Source organism: Ipomoea nil, unplaced genomic scaffold, assembly GCF_001879475.1.
Source record: "Ipomoea nil cultivar Tokyo-kokei standard unplaced genomic scaffold, Asagao_1.1 scaffold1043, whole genome shotgun sequence".
In the NCBI taxonomy this organism is placed as follows: domain Eukaryota; kingdom Viridiplantae; phylum Streptophyta; class Magnoliopsida; order Solanales; family Convolvulaceae; genus Ipomoea; species Ipomoea nil.
In genome coordinates this window covers 62134-82725 of record NW_017617471.1, presented here as the reverse complement: position 1 = coordinate 82725, position 20592 = coordinate 62134, and the positions used below count along the sequence as shown (strand labels likewise).

General features: G+C 38.4%; 4 protein-coding genes across 5 annotated transcripts; all 4 read right to left on the bottom strand.

The window, feature by feature from the left end:
- Window positions 1–325: 325 nt before the first annotated feature.
- On the bottom strand, window positions 326–5085 carry LOC109182139 (E3 ubiquitin ligase BIG BROTHER-related). Its single transcript, XM_019332212.1, has 8 exons — window positions 4960–5085; window positions 4560–4864; window positions 3180–3492; window positions 3039–3079; window positions 1377–1418; window positions 1151–1272; window positions 971–1079; window positions 326–669 (listed from the first exon to the last, which is right to left on the bottom strand). The coding sequence occupies exons 2-8, from the start codon at window positions 4839–4841 to the stop codon at window positions 622–624; spliced, it is 957 nt and encodes a 318-aa protein (XP_019187757.1). The 5' UTR covers window positions 4842–4864; window positions 4960–5085; the 3' UTR covers window positions 326–621.
- A 1908-nt stretch (window positions 5086–6993) lies between these two features.
- On the bottom strand, window positions 6994–8449 carry LOC109182310 (transcription factor TCP7-like). The gene has a single exon (XM_019332448.1). The coding sequence runs from the start codon at window positions 8283–8285 to the stop codon at window positions 7527–7529; it is 759 nt and encodes a 252-aa protein (XP_019187993.1). The 5' UTR covers window positions 8286–8449; the 3' UTR covers window positions 6994–7526.
- Window positions 8450–11849: 3400 nt separating this feature from the next.
- Window positions 11850–12919, bottom strand: LOC109180959 (thioredoxin X, chloroplastic). Of its 2 annotated transcripts, none has more exons than XM_019330688.1 (2): window positions 12423–12919; window positions 11850–12209 (listed from the first exon to the last, which is right to left on the bottom strand). In XM_019330688.1, the coding sequence occupies exons 1-2, from the start codon at window positions 12774–12776 to the stop codon at window positions 12057–12059; spliced, it is 507 nt and encodes a 168-aa protein (XP_019186233.1). In that variant the 5' UTR covers window positions 12777–12919; the 3' UTR covers window positions 11850–12056. The 2 variants fall into 2 exon arrangements, with proteins under 2 accessions (XP_019186233.1, XP_019186232.1); XM_019330687.1 differs by having other exon boundaries at window positions 11850–12269; window positions 12423–12895.
- Window positions 12920–16129: 3210 nt separating this feature from the next.
- Window positions 16130–18928, bottom strand: LOC109182159 (E3 ubiquitin-protein ligase RING1). Its single transcript, XM_019332244.1, has 2 exons — window positions 17792–18928; window positions 16130–16441 (listed from the first exon to the last, which is right to left on the bottom strand). The coding sequence occupies exon 1, from the start codon at window positions 18852–18854 to the stop codon at window positions 17868–17870; it is 987 nt and encodes a 328-aa protein (XP_019187789.1). The 5' UTR covers window positions 18855–18928; the 3' UTR covers window positions 16130–16441; window positions 17792–17867.
- Between the last annotated feature and the right edge of the window lie 1664 nt (window positions 18929–20592).

Genomic DNA, 20592 nt, shown 5'->3' with positions numbered 1-20592 from the left:
TTGTAATCCTAGTATAACAGTAATACACAAAAAATGTGGTTAATTTTGAGTGACCGAAACTGAAATTAAATTATTCTATAAAATTTGATGGTATTAAAAAGAAATTTGACGATCATAAGACACCAGTTCTTCTTGACACTGGTGGTTGGAGAATGATAATTCCAACTCATAGGTCAAGAGATCGAAACTGGAAGAAAGAGAAAGAATAAAGAGGTATTCCAAAATACCTCCCCCCCCCCCCCTCCTTTTTCAGTCTGTCTGTTTTCACGTAGAGGAATTATTTCCTATAGTTAATTTGCGGGAAATGAAAATTGACATCTTCATCTATTTAGTACTATGACATTTATATGATATTTTCAGACCTTCAACAATCTTGTGACATGTAAAGGCAGACTTCCACCCGAAAAGGAATTATGACAAAGTATAGCGACCAATATAAAACCACTAAAATTCTCAAGTTATATGTGATAGTATATAAAATAATGGCACAATGTTGAGCAGACACTGTTTTTGGGTAGGAACCAAAGACATTGGCATACAGGATTGGTGTTTCATGCTTGATTCCTAAGAAATCCTGCATCCTCCTCCCTCAGCCTCAGGGGCATTCACTATCTATATCTGCTAACTGTTACCAGAAGTGGAGACTTCAGCACTACAGACAGGACACACCTGCATGCATGAAAATCATAAGCCCAAAGTCAATGCAAACAATAAGCATTACTTTTCACAAGTTGCTTCAGACTACCACAACAAAAATTATTTTGGGTTGGTTAACACTTAACACAGTGATTGATTCTCACATTTTCTGTTCCTTTAGAACAAAAGAGGTGCATGGAATAATAATACACAAACAAAGGAGGCAATGGATGTGGGGTAATTCAAAAGCAAGATCATATATGGACGCAATATTGGAAATGGAGGACAGGGATTAATGGAACACGACAACAGAGATGATACAAACATCCCATACCTTGTTTATTCTTAGCCAGTTATTTATACATTCAGAATGGTAAGAATGTTTGCAGGAAAGCACGGTCAAGGTCTCGCCATCTTCATAATCCAATCTACAGATGACACATCTAACACAAAAGCAAGAATTTTAAAACAATATCTTAACTTAAAGAGTAAAATATGGGTTTATTGTGCTCACGAATCATTTGCTCCATCCTGAGTATTTTGTGATTTGTAGTTCATTGAAGGTAAAGAGGCAATTGTATCTGCAGAAAGTCCCCTGCTCTCAGTTCCAACTACTTCACCCAACGCTAATAATTCCTGCAGTTAAAAAAAAAAAAAAAAAAGAGGAAATTAGAACTTCATTAGACTTGAGAAAATTATATATTGAAAAAAAATAAAATTACAAAATATTCCAAATTCACCTCATAAGAGAGTTCATCTGGATCAACTTCCTCCCAGGCATCCTGCAAAGTCCAATATAAGAAACATTTTGTGAATTCACTCAACACATAGTGCTACACTGACATTGGAAAACAATTGCAGTGATAAACAGAAAGTCATACTTTCCCTTTGCCACAGGAATGCATATATGAACATGCACACACATATGGGTTTTTGACTGAAATAGGAATGGGCCATGGGTGATTGACAAGAATAGGCATGAGACTTTTTTTGGACAGTCAAGGGAAAACCGAGTTTGGGAAATGCGTTTGTGCTGAAAACCGCATTTCCCAAACTCGGTTTTATTAAATGCCAAGGTCAACTACAGCCGCATTTCCCAAATGCGGCTGTAGTATAATATACCACAACCGCATTTTCCCAAATGTTGTAGTATAAAGCAAATCCGCATTTGGGAAATGCGTTTCTCTTATTATACGAGAAATGCATTTTCCAAATACGGATTTGCTACTGACTGGCCGCGTCAGTCGGTATATGACTGACGTGACCGGTCACGGCAATCATATTTCCTGCGCCGCCGATGACCCTTCTCTGGATGTGCGACTGGTGGACACTAAGCGAGGCAACAAGATCATAGCTTTTTTCCTGAAGAACCCTTATGCTAGGCTTACTGTGCTGTATTCTCATGGCAATGCCTCTGATCTGGGCCAGCTTTATGACTTGTTTCTTCAGCTTAAAGCTAATCTCCGAGTCAACATCATGGGGTCTGCTCTGCTCTGCTAGCTATTTCCTTTTTCCAAAATTTCTTTCCTTTTTTGAGCTTAAAATCTCTGCATTTTATTTAAAGCTCATTGCACCTCTTAATGTGAATGTGGCTTCTACAGTTATATTTACAGATTTTCCAGCTATAATTTCTGGGCTTTTTGATTTGGAAAAAACTTACTTGGATATGGTGGATCTCCGGTCTCAAAATTTTTAATTTAAAATAAAAATCTGATCTTTAGCGCCACCGTTCTACCCTCTTCATTTGTTTCATCATTAATCTGGAGAAAAGGTGGCTTTTCTTTTCTTTCTTTGAATGCCGATTTCGTTTCTTAAAAGTAAAAAGAGTCTTTTTCCCTGGTAGGGATAGGTGGGGGAGAGGGGGGTGACTAAAAATAAATATGATTGACGTGACCGGCACATCAAGCAGTGACCGGTCACGTCAGTCAAATACTGACTGACGCGTCCCGTCAGTAGCAAATCCGCATTTGGGAAATGCGGTTGTGGTATATTATACTACAGCCGCATTTGGGAAATGCGGTTTTCAGCACAACAGCATTTCCTAAACTCGGTTTTCCCTTGACTGTCCAAAAAAAGTCTCATGCCTATTCTTGTCAATCACCCATGACCCATTCCTATTTCAGTCAAAAAACCCACACATATACACATATATGGAGGTGTCCATTAACTTCATTCAATATGATTTGATATCTTTAATTAAAACCTTGAGTAGTGGAATACACTAGACTAGCATAAATCTAGAAACTAGCAGCATCTAGGAAGATCATCAAGGAAATGAACCAAACAAAAAAAAAAAAAAATGAAATTAAAACCCAAAGTTAATTGGTAAATGCATAATAACCTAACACATTTAATCTTGAAATGATAATACTATATGCAACGAATTCAAACCAGAATTCTACCTGGGAATTTTGGCCATGATCTTCTTCACTTAGAGCTTGGCCTACATAACATAAAAATGTTATCAAGCATAATACTATAATAGTAAAAGAAAGAAAGAAGATACAAAACTGTTGATAATAATTTTCAACTAGTATGCATGCCTTCATTTATCCCAGCAAGGGCCAGCAATCTGGCTGCCATTTCCCTCTCTTCAGCTTCTTGTAGTGCTCTAGCATAAGCCTCATCACTTGGAAAAGCAGATGGGTCCAGCTCAATACCTAAGTTCTCATCCTCACTTGCTTCATCATGAGCATGAACATCAAAGGCATCTTCATCCTCCTCATCTACATGGCTGCCATCTTCTTCACTAGGATCATCGAAATTATCATCATCATCATAATCATATCCATATTCATCTTCACTGACATAATCACTCGCATCACCATTCATTGTAAGCATCATATATGCTCTTTCCTTTTCAGAAGAAGAAGAAGAAGAAACAAAAAAGGAAGAAGACAAAGTCATTCAGAATTCAAGTATAGATGAATTGGAAAGGATGGAAAGATACTTGAATTATACATTCCCAATCATCCTTTAAATCCAAATGAAGTATTTCTAAAAACTAAGCTTTCATTTCACAACATTCGGAATTTCAAACTCGGAAAAGAGAAACTGCAAACTTAACGATTTTGTTTTCCAGTAGATAAGACAGCTTAAGTTGAAATATATTAGTCAAGTGTGTGGCTTTAATTTTAATTATAATTATTATTTTGTAATTGATGGATTAAATTCAGTACAGAACTGGAAGACCACACAAGACAAGCAAACATTTACACTTCCAATATTTGTGGACCTAAACTTATTTAGATCATTATCTCATAATCACAATAACAGAAGATGAATGAAATACAAAGTCCAGATTCCAGAAGCTACACTCAGCTAATAATAGCTCTATGTACATAGAATTACAATACATAAAACAAAGACCTGCATCTCCTGCCATCTAAAAGTAAAGGAAATAAATGTTTTGCAGATATAATCTCCTACCTCACAAATACACATATAACGGATACAGGTATAGAGACATATGAAAAATACAGGCGAGAGAAGTGAATCCCTACAACTCTGATTAACTAAAGCCAAGCAACAAAGTATCATAAGGATATTGACATCTTTAACAAGATTCTTGATAAGAATTAGGACTGGAACAAGAAAATTAGTTGACACACTGCCAATATTTTGCTAAATAACACATCTTTAAGCACATGGTCCACATTCAAGTTCATATTTTAATACATAATTTATATAAAGATGAGAAAACAATTGGATGTAATGATTTTGATCAAGGACTCCAGTGGTTTCAAGAATTTTCAGATATGAAAACCATAAATTGTAATTAAAAGCAACTAAAACAAGAAAAGGACAAGCCAGATAAGCAAGTAACTGAGGGAGACAAAACCCGTAACATCTTCCTTGGAAAAGATGCAAAGAAAAGCATAAAAATGTAAATCCAGAGAAATTAGCCGGGAGCAAAGAGCTACCTGCTCCTGTAAGGTGCGGGCAAGGGCGAGATCAGCATCGATTTGGCTGAGGTCGGTGAAGGGAGTTCTCCTAGAAGGCTGGCGCCCTCCTTGGGCGCCTTGATTTACATTTGTACTAGCACCAAATTCACCCTCGCGGCTCTCCTCCGCTACTGGCGCAGGTATAGCACTAGTGTTATTAGTTGGCAAATTATTAATAGGGTTTTCCTGGTGGTCGTCGGCGGTGGTTTTAGCCACTTCGCCGCCGTTGTTGGTTCCATTATTAGCTTTGGCGTTCTCCATTTCTTGACAATTAAAGATAGAACCTAGAGACAAATGAAAAGATGATGAAATTGTGACAAATACAGAGCAATAACATTTTTTTTTTAAACAATAAATATGAATCGCATATTGGAATTACCAGATGAGAAGTCTGAAGAAAGTGATTCCAATATAAGTCGATTGTGGGTGGAGTACTGCGGTGCGGTGTTAGGGTATTGCAGTACTTGAGATTTTGTTTTCAGAGAAATTTCAAATATACTCTTGCCCCAAGATATGCTGTTTCACCCACCAAGTCTCCGTAATTTTAAATGACTCCCAAAGTTTTTGAGATATCACCAATGTGCCCCTTTTGGTTTTCCAATTTCCACTTTTCCTATCTATACTCTATAGACTATACTATTCCCCTTGCCATTTGCCATGGGAAATTTGATTGTGCCCATTTGTTTTTAACGCAACATATTAATTTGAATCCAACCAATAATTTATGGCAAATTTTGATTATATAGTAAATAAAAATGTTTACTTTTTTTTTTGAGTGTACTTTGAGAGGCCGACCAAGGTTTACCAAATAAACTTCACAATAACCAAGGATCTTGTGGTCCACTGGTACTCGATTGTTTCCTATGTGGGATGGTTTGAGCCTTAATAGAGACCCTATTCAGTTTAATAGGTTGTATATGTAGGTATCTCATTTTCCTTATAAATAATAATAAAAAAAAAACACATAATTTAATATTTTGCAAAAATAAGTTGGGAGTTTTGAATAGGGCCATAATTAATCCTGCGGAGATAATCCGCCCTGTCACACAAAGAAGGTACAAGCTCTAAAAAAATTTAATTTATGACTCGTTAAATTGACAGCTTGTTTAACTCACGCTGCCATGGCGGGCTTTGACAATAACTTAGTTTTGAAGCCTAAATGACCCCCAAAGACAACGAAGGTATTATTTATGAAAGGCTAAATTGGAAAGTATTAAGGCCCTGTTTAGTAAAAAATTGGCCTATAGACCAATTTTGGCTTATTTGACCACTACTCATTGTTTGATTTAGTTAAAATATCAATATAAATGTTTGGTTAATTAGCTTTTTGCAACTCCAAGACAAAAATTCAAAAAGCTACTCTAAGCAACTTTTTCAATTAGTTTTTTGAGAAAAAAATTATACCCAAATAGCTAATTTACCAAACACTTTTCTACAATCAGCTAATGTTATCAACTATTTATACCCTCTAATTAACACAATCAGCTAACAGCTAACAGTCATTTTACCAAACAGGGCCTTAGTATTTATCAAAGGCTTAGCATAAGAAATGAGTAAAGCATTTGAATGTCCAATGTATATGTATATGTATGATAAAACAATGAAGATTAAGTGGGTGAAATTAGAAACAAATGTAGAGGAGGGCAGGCCGAAAGCATAAATTCATTTGGCGTCAAATGTTGCGACTTGTGGTAGAGAAATGAGCATGTAGCAAGATTTGGTTCCCCATTTCATGGACCCAATTTTTACAATAACCTCTGTTGCAGCCTGCATCTTCCATTCAATTCAATTATGTTTTATTGACAACAAAACAATACAGCCTTTGTTCCTGAACACTACAGTCTCAGCTGACAGCTCCCTAGTCCTTAGTCCCTAGTCCTTCACACAATAATCTTGAATCTCCCTCCTTCATGACTTCTCTCCAACCCATATTTTAAATGGAAGTAAGTTTCCCAGACACACACCAGAGTATTGCTTGAAAGATGGATGCACTTCATCTTCAGCAGAGCAGCCGGATATGATCACATACTCTTACCAAGGTCAAGGATGAGACACAAAATTATGCATTCACAAATCTGCTCCAAACCTGCTGGAGGCTCACTCCTTGCAACTTTATAATTAGCCTGCAAAAAGTTATACTGAAACTAGCTAGGAAGAACATCATTATCTTATCTGGAGAAAGTAATGAATTGCAAGTTTTGGCTTTTCCCTTTTCAGGTTCCTGTTCATTCAGAATTACCATGTACTGTACCACTCACTCATAAAACAATTCAATCCAATCCAAAACATTAATTTTGACATATAGTCTTCTGCATCACACAGTGAAAGCCTTCTGCAGTATGAGCAGAAAATGACAGTAAAAATTACCATCTATCACACCCAAACATTTAACATGTGAAATCTGTATCTTTAACAATGGAACACAAACATATATATATATTTGCACAGTAATGAAGTCCAAATCACTCATCTCATATTTTAGCAAGCTAGCTAGCTAGCTGAGCAACAAATTACAGAAATGTTATTGACTTGAAACCTCCTTGGCTTCATTACAAAACATTCATGAACACGTGTGGAACTACATTTCTTCATAGTCCACAAAGCAGACCCTAGTATATCTTCTAATGACCCAGGTGAACAATTGAATTTATTATGAGCATTGTGTTGTGCCCAAGGTGGAGGACTTCCCACCACCAATTCATCACCAAACACCCAAAACTGGAGAAATTGAAAGACTAAGAAATGGAATGAAGCAAACCGCCTAAGTTTAATTCATCAAGTGCGCAACCCTACTTTCATTCTTCACTCGCTAAACCCTAAACCCTAAAATTAACAACAATTTTTCATCTACACAACAACAATAACAGACAGCAACAGCCCCACACACACACACACACATATATATATATATATCGCCATATTAACAGTAAGATAATAGCCATAGCTTTAACGTCCGTCGTCATCTCTTCGGCCGGATGAAGGAGGTGGAGGACCTGATAGAGAAGCTAGCAAATTGAGGTGGCCTTGTGCTATGGGCAAGTAATTCCCAACCCTAGCTGCCGACGCCTCGCCCATCTGTTGCTGTAGAAACCGGGAAGGGTGGGAATTCAATGCGGGTGTGGGTACCACCATCTCATGAGGAGCCGCCGCAAAGCTCCACACCTGGCCGAAGTCCGGCCTGGGAGGGATAGCCCAAAATCCAGCAGTGGGACCCACGACAGTGGCTGTGCCGGCGACGTCGTCCTTGTTCCCACCTCCGTCGAGACCATCTTCCTCTGAGCGGAGGCGCTTCCCGAGAATGAAGGGAGCGGATGAAATCAAGGAGTGGGACGGCTTCTGATCGAGCGGCGCGGAGATAGAAGGGCTGGTGGTGGAGGAGGAGTTCCTGACCGAGACAGAGACAGTAGAGAAGCTAGCAGGGATGGTGCCAGTACCAGTGGCGGCTATAATAGATGGCTCGGCCTGGCGGAGGAGCCACTCAATAGTCTGGCCATCGGATTTGTGGCCGAGCTCCCTTGTGAGCTGAAATACTCTGGCGGCGCACACAATCGGCATGCGTATGCGTCTGCCTCGGCCATCAACCTTGCTATGGCGGTCCTTGGCGGGCGGCTTCTTGACAACTAAGGCTCCATTGGAGGGCGGCGGCTGCTGCTGCCTCTGCTTTGGGTCAATAATCGCACCATTAGCTTCCGCCGACGTGGACATAGCGCCGCCAATGGATGGGTCTGCTAGCAAATAGCAATACACCCGAGTAGGTGTTTGAGAAAAATACTGAAAGAATGGTACAGCAGCAGCAGCAGCAGCAGCAGCAGCAGGAGATGAAGATGAAGATTAGAGAGTAAAATTGGTGAGTAATGGGAATGGGGGGAAGAAGAGAGGAAGGAGGGAACAGGGCTCTAATCATTGAGCGGCAGCGGCTGGTGGAGACAGGAGGAGGGCACATGGGTGGTGGGCTCCACTTCTCTACGTATACGGTATACTACAAACACACACAGCTCACGCCCCTTCCTTACGCTCACTCACTCACACTCCACGCGCCCTCTTTCACTTCCACCATCTTCCAACTTCCAACTTACCACTTCCCTTACAAAACTATCCAAATTTACAACCTTATTTTACATTGCATGTCATGGAGTAATAAATACAAGAATAGAGTTAGTTCCCGCAAAGTTCCTATGATTATATTGTTTTTCCACATTTAGTTCTCGCTTTTTAATTTGACACTTAATTAATAAAAAATTTTCAATACTGATCTTTCTGTCATCTTATCGTTATTTAGACGTCAAAATCAGGGGTAAAATCGTCATGTCATTTGCTGAGTGTTTTCTTCCTCTTCGTTCCCTTATCTATACGGTTTTCTAGTTTGTAAAACACCCATGAATGCAGACCGGGTTCATCGTCGAATACTCCAGATTTTGATATATGTCAAGTATATAAAGGTAACAAAGAGGAAGAAGATACTAAACAAATAAAATGATGATTTTACCTTTTACTTTGACGTCCAAATAATAATTAGGTGACGGAAGGACCAATATTAGAAATATTTTGATAATCGAGTATCAAAATTTAAAAAGTAAGTCTAATTGACTTTTTAGATAAAATTTAAAAATTTATTTAACTCTTTTTTTAATTAAAAATAGACATTTTGAAACGAGAGAAGTATTTAGCAAGTAGAATTGTTTCGAGGCAGCCTAGGGTCGTGTTTGTTGGGTTGGCGTTGGCCTATGCACAGATAAGCAGGATTTTGGGTCCAAAATGAGAACAGAGAATTAAGTAGGGGTTGTCAGAATTGGGGCCCACAATAAAAATCCGTACTTTTTAGAAAAAACTTTCCCTGGTTGAGATTGTTCCTCACTGATGACTGATGAGCTAGCCTAGCAATCTAAGATTGGGCCCACCAGCTAGTTTCCCTCATTTTATTTTATTTTAAAAAACAACAATTATTAAAGGGGGAGGGCCGAGGGGGGAGCATTAAAGATTTAAAGATATAAATTTCTTTTATTTTGTACAGTAAAATTTAAGAATGAGATTGGTGTAGTTTCTAATATAATAATAAAAATTGCACGTCAATGAGTTGTTTCCTCCCTGAGTGAGTGTGGTCCACGCGCGGTTCACCTATCGTGTAGAATATTCACGTACAATTGTTACCGTTCTGGCTTTATTCAGTGGAGTAGTCCGTAGCGAGTGAATGGGAGTCTACCCCCAACAATCCTCAAAATTACGTCAAAATGCCACTCCGACCCATGGGTTCCAACTTCCAATACAGCCCAGGCTGCATAGTGGCATTACTAGGAGTAGTAAGAAACTAAGAATGAATTCTCAAAAAAAAAAAAAAAAACAACTAAAAATGAATGATTTGAGTGCGTGCGGTGCATGAGAAATGGTATTGGAGTAGCTTTTAATGATTAGAGTTCTAATACTTCTAAATTCTATCTTTTCATTTTACTTCATAATATGTTAATAATGATAGGTTATTAAGTGAATTCCAAAAATAATTACTACATTTAATTAAAATTTTTAAATTCAAAATTTATGTCTAGCAAAGTCACTTTGCCCTTTAATTTTTAACATGCTTATAAATACTTACAAATTAATTAATTTTTTTTTTTTGGGTATAGTTCTCTTTGTATAGTCATGGTATTCTTGTAATTTGACAAATGATAGGTATATGGTCCTTTTAAAAATATATATATATATATATATATAATCCAACACTAACTCATTATAAAGTAAAATTTGATATGAGGTACTATACATACTTTATTATAATAAGACATTGTTATAATATTATATGATATTTTAAGTATTTATTTATTTACATTATTTAAATTTAATAATAAATAATATAATTATTGAATATATGTTATTATTCATGCATCGCGCAGGTGTTATATTAGTTAAAAATAAAAATAGAAATCGAGAGAAAAAGGAATACATATAATATTTTCTTCATGATTATGGGCGAAGGAGTACCGATTACATCTCATCTCCGTGTGATACGGTTGTGATTTTAATTAAAGGCACACGGGTGCAAATATTCCACACTCACAATTGCTTAATCCTCATTATTATTTAAATAATTTAATCATTTTTCCTTCTCCAACTACTACGATAACGATAATTGTCGTTTCGACAAACGACAAGGGGAAATCTTTGCCACGGATATTGATTCTGCTTTTAATTTGTTAGTGTTGATCATTACATTACTACTCTAATACTGAAATTATGGGACCACCCTCAGCTCAGCTCAGCTCGCTAATCCCCATCCTCAATTTATTGATTATCATCACGTCTCTCACTCCCTCTCTTTACCATTATTATTATTATTATTATTATTATTATTATTATTATTATTATTATTAAAAATATTACCATTATTATTACTATTATTAAAAATATTACTTGGATTCTAAAAATTTATTTCCAACTTTCACTCTTATTTGTGTTTAAATTTTATTGGATAAAAAAAAATGATGAATTGAAAAACATCATGATCCCCTATTATATTAAGCAATCAAAGTTTGTCACATCATAGAGAGTAAGAAATAAGAGTATATGTAGAATTACCCTATTATTATTATTATTATTATTATTATTATTATTATTATTATTATCTTGCCAATCACTCATCGGACTTCTTGTAATGCATACTTGCCTCTTCGAATTTATGGAAGGAAATCTATGAACTAGATTCTGAAGTGATGGGAGTGTTGTATGGGCCACTATTGTACCGTGTCCTACCAACTTTTATCAAGGGGAAATTTAATGCCGGAAGCCCAAATTATTCTGTGAATCCTGGCCAGTTTTAAAACCCCATGGCAAATTATTGGGTGAATCATGGTCCACGCAGTGTTATGTAGACCATAACAAAAAGTACATTTTTAATATATTAAATTTATATTATTTTTGTGTCGAATGTACTATAATATACAAAATATGATATACACAACTTGTATAGACCATGGTCCACACAATAATGGTTTCAATATTACTAAATCATTTAGTTCTAAATATTTACTTTGACAATTTATTTATTTTATAAAGAAGAGGAGTGTACCCTAAAACAAAATCACATCTTGCAGTTGAGCAATCCTTATACCAAGGACCAGGTTTACAATGCACTGTGGACTTTGATACATGTATATGTGTTGTATGTCGTAAGTTTTTGCGTCAGGTGTTATCAAATTCTGTGTCTTAAGAGTATGTACCTGATGAAAGTATGAAACAAATTAGTCATGGTGTCCTGGGAAGAAAACTTGCTCCTGCAACTAAAAGGGACAAGTAAACGTTATTGCATATATGAATATTTGAAACTATATATGCACTGGCATGGCTTAATGAAACGAGAACATAAATTACAGGCTTGGCTTTATCAGAAATTAATATGGGCACAAAAACATGATTTCCAAATTACATTTTCAGTGGTATGATATAATGAAATGAAATAGCTAAAAAGCAAAATCTGGTAGCTGAAGATTACACAGCACAGATACTCTCCAGAAGACCGTCAAGATGCTTCTTGAGCTTAACTTTTGTTATTGCGCCTTCCCTTCTGCTCTCTTCTACTACCTTTCCATCTTTGAAGAGAATCAAAGTTGGCAATCCGTAAACTTTGTACTCTTCGATCAGCTGAGGATTTGAATCATGATCAATCTTAACCACTGTTATCTTTTCCCTATACTCTTGTTCCTGGAATTCAATTCAATTCAAACAAAACAAGAATACTAGCAGTAAAACACAAACTCCAAATTCGATCTCATCTCAAGTATATATACATGCTTCAACAAATTTTAATTTTAATTGAATGAAAAGAAGACAGCAGCAGCAGCAGCTAATACGTACCTGAGCGATGGATTCTATAGCAGGAGCAATCAAGCGGCAGGGGCCGCACCAAGTGGCGACGAACTCCACTAAAACGGGTCGATCGGACTTCAAAACTACGTCGGAGAACTCCTCCTGCGTTATCTCCCTTACTGCTCCGCAGCTCACCCTGAGCCTGAGCCTGAGCCTGGACTTGGAGATAGAGGAACACTTTCCTAACCGCCCGCACCTCAGATTTGTGGTGGAGATGGGAGAAAGAAATGAGGATGCTTTATAGTTGCGGGGTGGTGGTGAGAAGGAGACCGTACGAGTCGGAGGGAGGGGCAAACCCGCCGGAATCTGCCAGCTTGAAGTTGAGGCGCCCAAGACTCCCATTGTTATTTGTTGAGCAACTGCTCTGCGACTCAAACACTGCTCACTTTTGTGTGGCGAGTATGGCTCTACGTAGCTTAAATACGATGCTTGCTTGCTTGCCACTTGGCTTTTTCTACGGACTATAAAATTTTATTTTTATTCCCAAACACATTATCCAGACCCGACGCCAGGAACCCCCCGTGTTCGAAAATTGCAATGATTAAACATGCCAAGATTTTGCTTCTCAAAACAAGTCTAATTTTATAACCCTGGTTTTTTTTTTTTTTTTTTTTTTTTTTTTTTTTTTTTTTTGAATGCTACCGAATCTATTACATTGTAGTATTTGTTCAAACACACTTTCTCAACCTAATGAAGCACACAGAGTCAACAACGTCTCCATTGAGGCTCAATCTCATGATCTCCCACATAGAAAAGGCCACTACATGTCATCTTATAACCCTAGTTAAGGCATTACATATCTTTTTCAAATCCTTAAACATCCATTGGGTAGTGTTTTTTTTTTTTTTTTTTTTTTTTTTTTTTTTTTTTTTTTTTTTGTGAAAACAAACGAAACTAATTTTCATTATCAAAAGCCAAATTGCTTACGATAAAAGAAAGAGGATCGTTAAACCAGACAATACGATTAGTCACAGAATCCAAACTTCCTAGCTAATACTCATACATAGACAAGCTGATTGTAGAAAAATATTTGATAAATTAGTTTTCAACTGTTAGTTGATTACATACAAAATGATCGAAAAAAACTACTTTGAACATTTTTTTTTGAATTTTAGCATTTTAGAGCAATAAGTTGTTCCAAAAAATTAATTAATCAAACACTCATATTGATTGTTTAACATTTTGATTGGTACACTAGACCTTTCTGGTCATGGGGACTTGGCTTTGGCTGGGTTAGAGGCGGACCTGTCTCGTTTGGGGCAGGGCCTGCGCGATATTCCGATCTGGCGTCCGACATCTGATGGTATGTTCTCTTTCTCCTCGGTGAAAGCCTTTATGTGACCTGCTAGGCTGGTTGACCCAGACCCCTTCCTTGCTAAATGTCGGCATAAGCACCTTCCTTTTAAGGTGTCCTTCTTGGCTTGGAGAGTGCTTCTGGGTCGCCTGCCTACGGACGATGTCCTATCTCGTTTCGGCCATGTGGTTGTTTCGAGGTATTGGTGTTGTCCGACTCCTACTTTGGATTCTATTGCTCATATTTTCTACTCAGGAGATACAGTGAGAGCTGTGTGGCATCTTGTGATTGCGTCCCTTGGCCTTCAGTCGCGGCACAGGAGTCTTAGGACTTTGCTCGCTGGCTGGGGGCGAAGTGGTTCGCATAATCCTCTTCGTTCTTTCATTGTTTGCAGGTTACCTTACTTGGTTTTGTGGGAGCTTTGGAAGCACCGTAATGGGTGCTTGCACGGTCGGGACACCCCGAGTGTTGCATGAGTGATGTTTGGGGTGGCCAGGGCGTGGTCGAGTGCTTATTCAGACGGTGGCCGGGACAGCATATCCTTCCTTCTAATTGGAGGATTATTGTGTCTTATCAGGAGGCACATGTGCCTAGACGAATGGTCCGTTCTGTTCGGTGGTCCCCTCCCAGGACGGGGTCCCTAAAGAGATTAATCTGTCACTTTCGGTTTCTGAAGGGGGGGGGGGGGGGGGGGGGGGGAGGGGGTTGCCGCTTTGGTTCGCAACCAGGGAGGTGGACTTTGCTTTGGGGTGGCGTGGTCGAGACTTGGGGAGTCTATCCGAGGCCTTTTCCGGGTTCTCTTCTCTTGTCTAGATTGCTGTCTTGCTGGAGGTCATCGGGATCTTGTGGTTGAGACCTCTATCCGAGAGCTGGGGGATTACTTTGATACTGCTGCCAACACACCTTGGTATATGGATGATGTTGCTACCAGGCTGCGTTTCCTATGTTCCTGCGGATCTATCTCTTTCATGCTATGTTCTTTTCAGGCGAATCTTCCAGCCCAAGCTCTTGCAGATTGGGTTCTTGATAAGCCTGGGGAGACTATCTTTTCCACACTTGCTGATCTACCACCTAGGGTGCGCACTCTTCTCGTTCATGATGATGTGCCCTATGTCTTTTTCGACTTTGAGGATCCACTGTGAGGGCGCTTGTTGTATTGTTTTCTTTGGTTTTTTTGTTTTCTTTGCACTTTCACTTCAGAATTTATTTTTCTTTATTGTTGAGCTAGTTGAGTAGTTGGCTTTGCTGGCATAGAGCGTATGGGGGCTTTCCAGTATTGGGGGTTTTTTCTTTTCTGCTCTGTGCTCTCTTTGCCTGTTCTGCTTCTGTTTGTGGCTGTGTGTTGGGCAGGATTTGATTATTGTGTTTCATGCATAGCAAACACTCTGAGGTGGGAGTGCTCCGTTAGTTTCAGTTGCTTGTATATATTGTTTGGTGGTTGGTAAAAAGGCTGGCTGTTTTATAAGGGTTGGGTGGTTGAGTGTGGGGCTTCTGGTGCTTAGCATATATACTGTTGCTTCTGTGGATAGTCGTATAGGTTCTCCGGGTCAAAATACAGTACGCTATACCAAGGGAGCTGGTCTAACGCTTAAGGGTGGTATATATGTTGGCACGGGTGGTTAGGGAGCTATCGCTTGGGGTTTTAAGCCGCTGACGCCCTCTGCGATAAAATGCAGAGATCTGTACGTACGAGGGTGGCCTTGGTTCCAAGGGTGGTGGAGGTGAAAATCATTGCTTATGTGGCGGACTGTGACGGTCCCCTCGGAAAAAAATGCAGATATCTGTACCGGAGGGGATCTGTCCAACGCATAAGGGTAGTTTGGGTATACATGTGGTGTGGCCTGTACCATTGCTCCTGTGGATGGTCATCCAGGTCCCCTCGGACATGTGGTGTGGCCTGTATCATTGCTCTTGTGGATGGATGATCATACAGGTCCCCTCGGATAAATGCAGAGCTCTTGACCTGACGCTTGAGGGTGGTATTGGTTCTGGCTTGGAGCATTGTTCCCACCCTTTGTGTAGGGCATGACGCTTGAGAATTGTATAGCTTGGCATGGGGTTGCAGACGGTTTGTAGTATGGGCTCCGGGCCCACTTTGCATTTTAGAGTTTGTCTCCTTTACTTTTTTAACTCTTAGGCTTTTCTGCTTTCGTTTCTCTTGTACTATTTGTAGCCTTGGTCACTTTTGGGCTTGCTTTCATTTCTCTTGTACTGTTTGTAGCCTTGGTCACTTTTGGGCTTGGCATGTATTTCCCTTTCTGCTTATTAATAAAAGACTTTATTTCCAAAAAAAAAAAAAAAAAAAAAAAAAGTCAAACCGCTAATAGTGGTCAAATAAGCAAAAATTGACTGATAAGCTAACTATTTTACCAAACGGCCAAAATGTATTGAAATATATATTAAAAAATATCTAGTGCATTTCAGCCAAAATGTGCATTCAAAGCAATTCATTAGCCGCATAAAGATCAAATTCATGTGCCAAAATTCCAGATCAAGTGTGCACAAGAGAGAATGATCCAATCTTCACTAACCACAGGAGAGATGAAAATAAATTGAAACTTGACCAAGTCATTGACTGCCTGCTCCAACAAAAACATCATATTTGTATATCTTGCCTTGCATCTCTAAAAAAGGTTCTCTCCAGCCCAAGAAGCAATTTACCATTTCTACTTATCATGACTGTAAACTTTCACTCTGCCACACATGACATAGCCTGCAATTCATGATCTCTCATTAGAAAACATAAGAATATAAACAATCAACAAAGAGAACATTTGGATATTACAAGCATAAAATGTTGCAGCAATACCAGAGTCCCAAATCTTAAACACAGATACAGAACCCCCCCAAAAATCCAATACTGAACACATGAATTGAGGGGGGAAAAAAAGGAATACTTAGCAACTACATTAAAAAAAAAATGTAGGCACATCATTTTGAAAGCAGTTTTATACCAATACACTAAACTAGAAAAACATCATATTGGTTGAGTATTTAAAAGATACAAATTTCCTATGTTTTATGGGCTAGTGATAAGTATAGAGAAGATTTGAGCAAAACCTGTGGTTTCTTGCATCAGTACACTATTAAGGGGCAACATTATAATGGTTTCTACTTTCTACTTCTCTAGCATCAATAAAGACCGTGTTAAGGGCAGATGTTTCAATTCAAAGCTTCTAATTGCATTTTCTGATCTGCAACAACACTGACGGAATAATTTGAACTCATTAACCTCAAAACCAGCTCTCTATAAATACATCTTCCAAATCACTCCTTTCCTATCATCACTATATAATAGGAAATTCACATTAGCCTTTGGATAGTTTCCACTTGGTTCCAATTTCCATCCAGGGTGTTTCAAAATCCCAGGTCATGAAGACTAAAGGATTATTATAATGATTACAAGGCACTTCCAGACTAGGAAAGTTTTTGCCATAAACAATACAAACCAAATACAATCAGCAAAGATGAGTAAGAGAAAAAGGGGGGAAATGTGTAACCATTCATGAAATTAGCAAAGATGATAAATAGAAATTAGAACAATTTAATGTTTAACATCTCATGAAATAGGAGAAATGGACAACAAATGCCATCTGAAATCTATAAAGGAGCAAGAGTAGGGTAAGATTATGCTTGTGAGACCATAAATATTCCAGGATAGTACAATATGCTGATGAAATCATAGAACTAGGAACCTTTATCCTAGGAACAATGTGTTGTTAACATCATAAACACATTTGGAGTTCCTTGAGTTATAAATTGTAGACCTTTCTCCAAGTGTTAATATAAATGGTAACCACCATGTGACAAATTAGACTATCACCACCAGTCAGTTTATAACTACATAAAAATCTATAAAGCCACATAAACACAGGAACCATATATTATGTGAGTGGAATATTGCATAAGCAACTGCCTTTTTTCTTCGTCTAGGAGAAAGTATTATGCAGAACAGATCTATTCAGTCAGCACAGAACAGTATGGATATCCAAAATAGGCTTTTGACATAAGAAAATTGTAACCTTGTGTCTGAAATTCTGAATCACTTACTATTGTCACTTACCAGCACTTTAGAGAATTCCAGCCATATATATTATATATTCATAGTAAGAGCAAGGAAAGAATCAAATGTTGTTTAACTAATTTGAGTCCCTATTCTGCTGCCAACCAGACTCTGAATCTCCACCATCAGGTGACCGTCCAAAATCCGTTGGGGGCCGTGGCAATGATATTGTGAACCTCCTCTCTAAGGTCCTCTGCCCCTGGGAACTGTTACCAGAACTGCCTGCGGCCGATCCCCCTCCATTTTCCCTAGCCCTGCTCTCATAGTCAGGGTCATCAGTAGGCAACTCATAGCGACAGACAGGGCACGAGTTATGCAACTCAAGCCATGGCAGGATACAGTCATTGTGGTAGACATGCTTGCAAGGCATCTGTTTAACCTCCATTCCGAGCTCAAAATCATCCTTACAGACAGCGCATTGTGCCAACTCTGAGCTGAGTAAATCTTTATTTGCTTTAATGGTTGGCAGTGCTGCCACTGCAGACTTGGATGCTGGCGGTGTTCCATATCGGTTCGGATCATTCTCTGCAAGTTGTTGGATTAAATCTTCAAATCCCGCACCAATGAAATAGTCCCCAATATTTCCAGGAAGTAGGGAACTCCCTTCCCCTCCAAATGGGCTTCCCTCAAATACAAACTCGAAATTAACACCGTCTGCTTGGCGAGAAGTTAGGTAGCTGAACAGAAAATCATATGGGTTGAACTCTTCACGCTCGCCCCTGACAGGAGATTCATGTTCCCGATTAGAGCGACGGCTATGGCGAGAGGAGTAGATTCTGGGATTTTGAAGGTCGGAGGGGGTGAAGAGAGAGGAGGCGACCGACGAAGAAGAATGAGAGTGCGAAGGGAATAACAAGCTGCTGAACAGGGAGTGGAACGCATCGGAAAATGTCGGGTAAGGGTCAGGGTTAGGGTTTTCAAACTTTTCCACGAAACCAGAATTGCACGTTGGACACAGGAGCTCGTCGGTTGAAGAGGGGGTAATGTCGACGGTGCGGTTGCATTGATGGCAGAAATACATTTGCGGCCCCACGTCGGCGACAGTGACTCCGGCGGAGGACATATCTCTGTATTTTTAGAGAGAGAGAGAGAGAGAGGAACCGGAACAGGGGAGTCGGTGAAAGGTCAAAAACAGCGAGGACTATCCAATACAGTTTTTTTTTTTTCGTTTTTTTTTTTTTTTTTGATTTTGTTTTTGTTTTTTAATAATAAACAGAAAATTAGCATTTTCAGTTAGGGAGTAGAATTATGGAGTCGAAGTAGCATTTTCAGTTTAAAAACCATCACCTCTAGTGAATCGAATTGCATCCCAATTTCCAAATGGATGCGTAGATAGACAAATAGGTTCATGAAATATGTCAAGGATGAAATACTATCATTATGAATAGATCTATTTCATTATTTATTTTGATCATTTTGTGATGGAATTCAGAATCAACTATTCCCTTTGCAAAAGATAAAACTCATTTTTAGAGAACTTTGATATTTGCTATTCGCCTATTCTCATGCTCTTGAAATAACTTTTATATTACAAATATCAAAAATATCATATATATATATATATATATATATATATATATGGAAGGGATCATGTACATTTGTTGCTTCCTGTGCAGTTGTGCGGTTGACTAATGTGCGTGAGATTTATACTTAATGTGCGTGAATCTTGTGCGTAATGTGCCTGAGATTTATACTTAATGTGCGTAAGTGTGTAATGTTAATGTGCGTGAGTCTTGTACTTAATGTGCCTTTGTGCTTAATGTGTGAGAGGTTTGTGCTTAATTAATGTGCGTGACTTTTAACACAATCGCACATGAAGCTATAAACAAAATACATTCAGACCACAAACTCATACACATTAAACACAAAAGTCAGACGAAGACGAAGACGTATATGATGAAGAACAGAGAGAGGGGAAGAGATAATTAAGGGAATAGGAATAGAAGACGAATACGTATATGATGAAAAACACAGAGAGAGAGGAAGAGAGGATTAATGGAAAAGAGAGGAAGAGAAGACGAAGACGAAGACGTATATGTACAGGAGCACATTAACATTACACACTCACGCATATTAAGTACAAATCTCAGACACATTAAGTACAAAACTCACGTACATTAACATTACACACTCACGCACATTAACCACAAGACTTACGCACATTAAGTACAAAGCTCACGCACATCAATTAAGGGAATAGGAATAAAAGACGAAGACGTATATGATGAAGAACACAGAGAGAGAGAGAGGAAGAGAGGATTAATGGAAAAGAGAGGAAGAGAAGACGAAGACGTATATGTACAGGAGCACATTAACATTACACACTCACAAGTACAAATCTCAGGCACATTAAGTACAAAACTCACGTACATTAACATTACACACTCACGCACATTAAATACAAAGCTCAAGCACATTAAGCACAAGACTCACGCACATTAAGTACAAAGCTCACACACATCAATCAACTGCACAACCGCACGGAAAGCACCCAATCGCACTGGAACCTTTCACTACACACACACACACACACACACACACACACACACACACACACACACACACACACACACACACACACACACACACACACACACACACACACACACACACACACACACACACACACATATATATATATATATATATATATATATATATATATATATATATATATATATATATATATATATATATATATATATATATATATACATACATACACTGGCGCACTTTAAATACACAACAGACGCACATTAAACACAAACAAAATATATTCAGAACACAAACTCACGCACCTT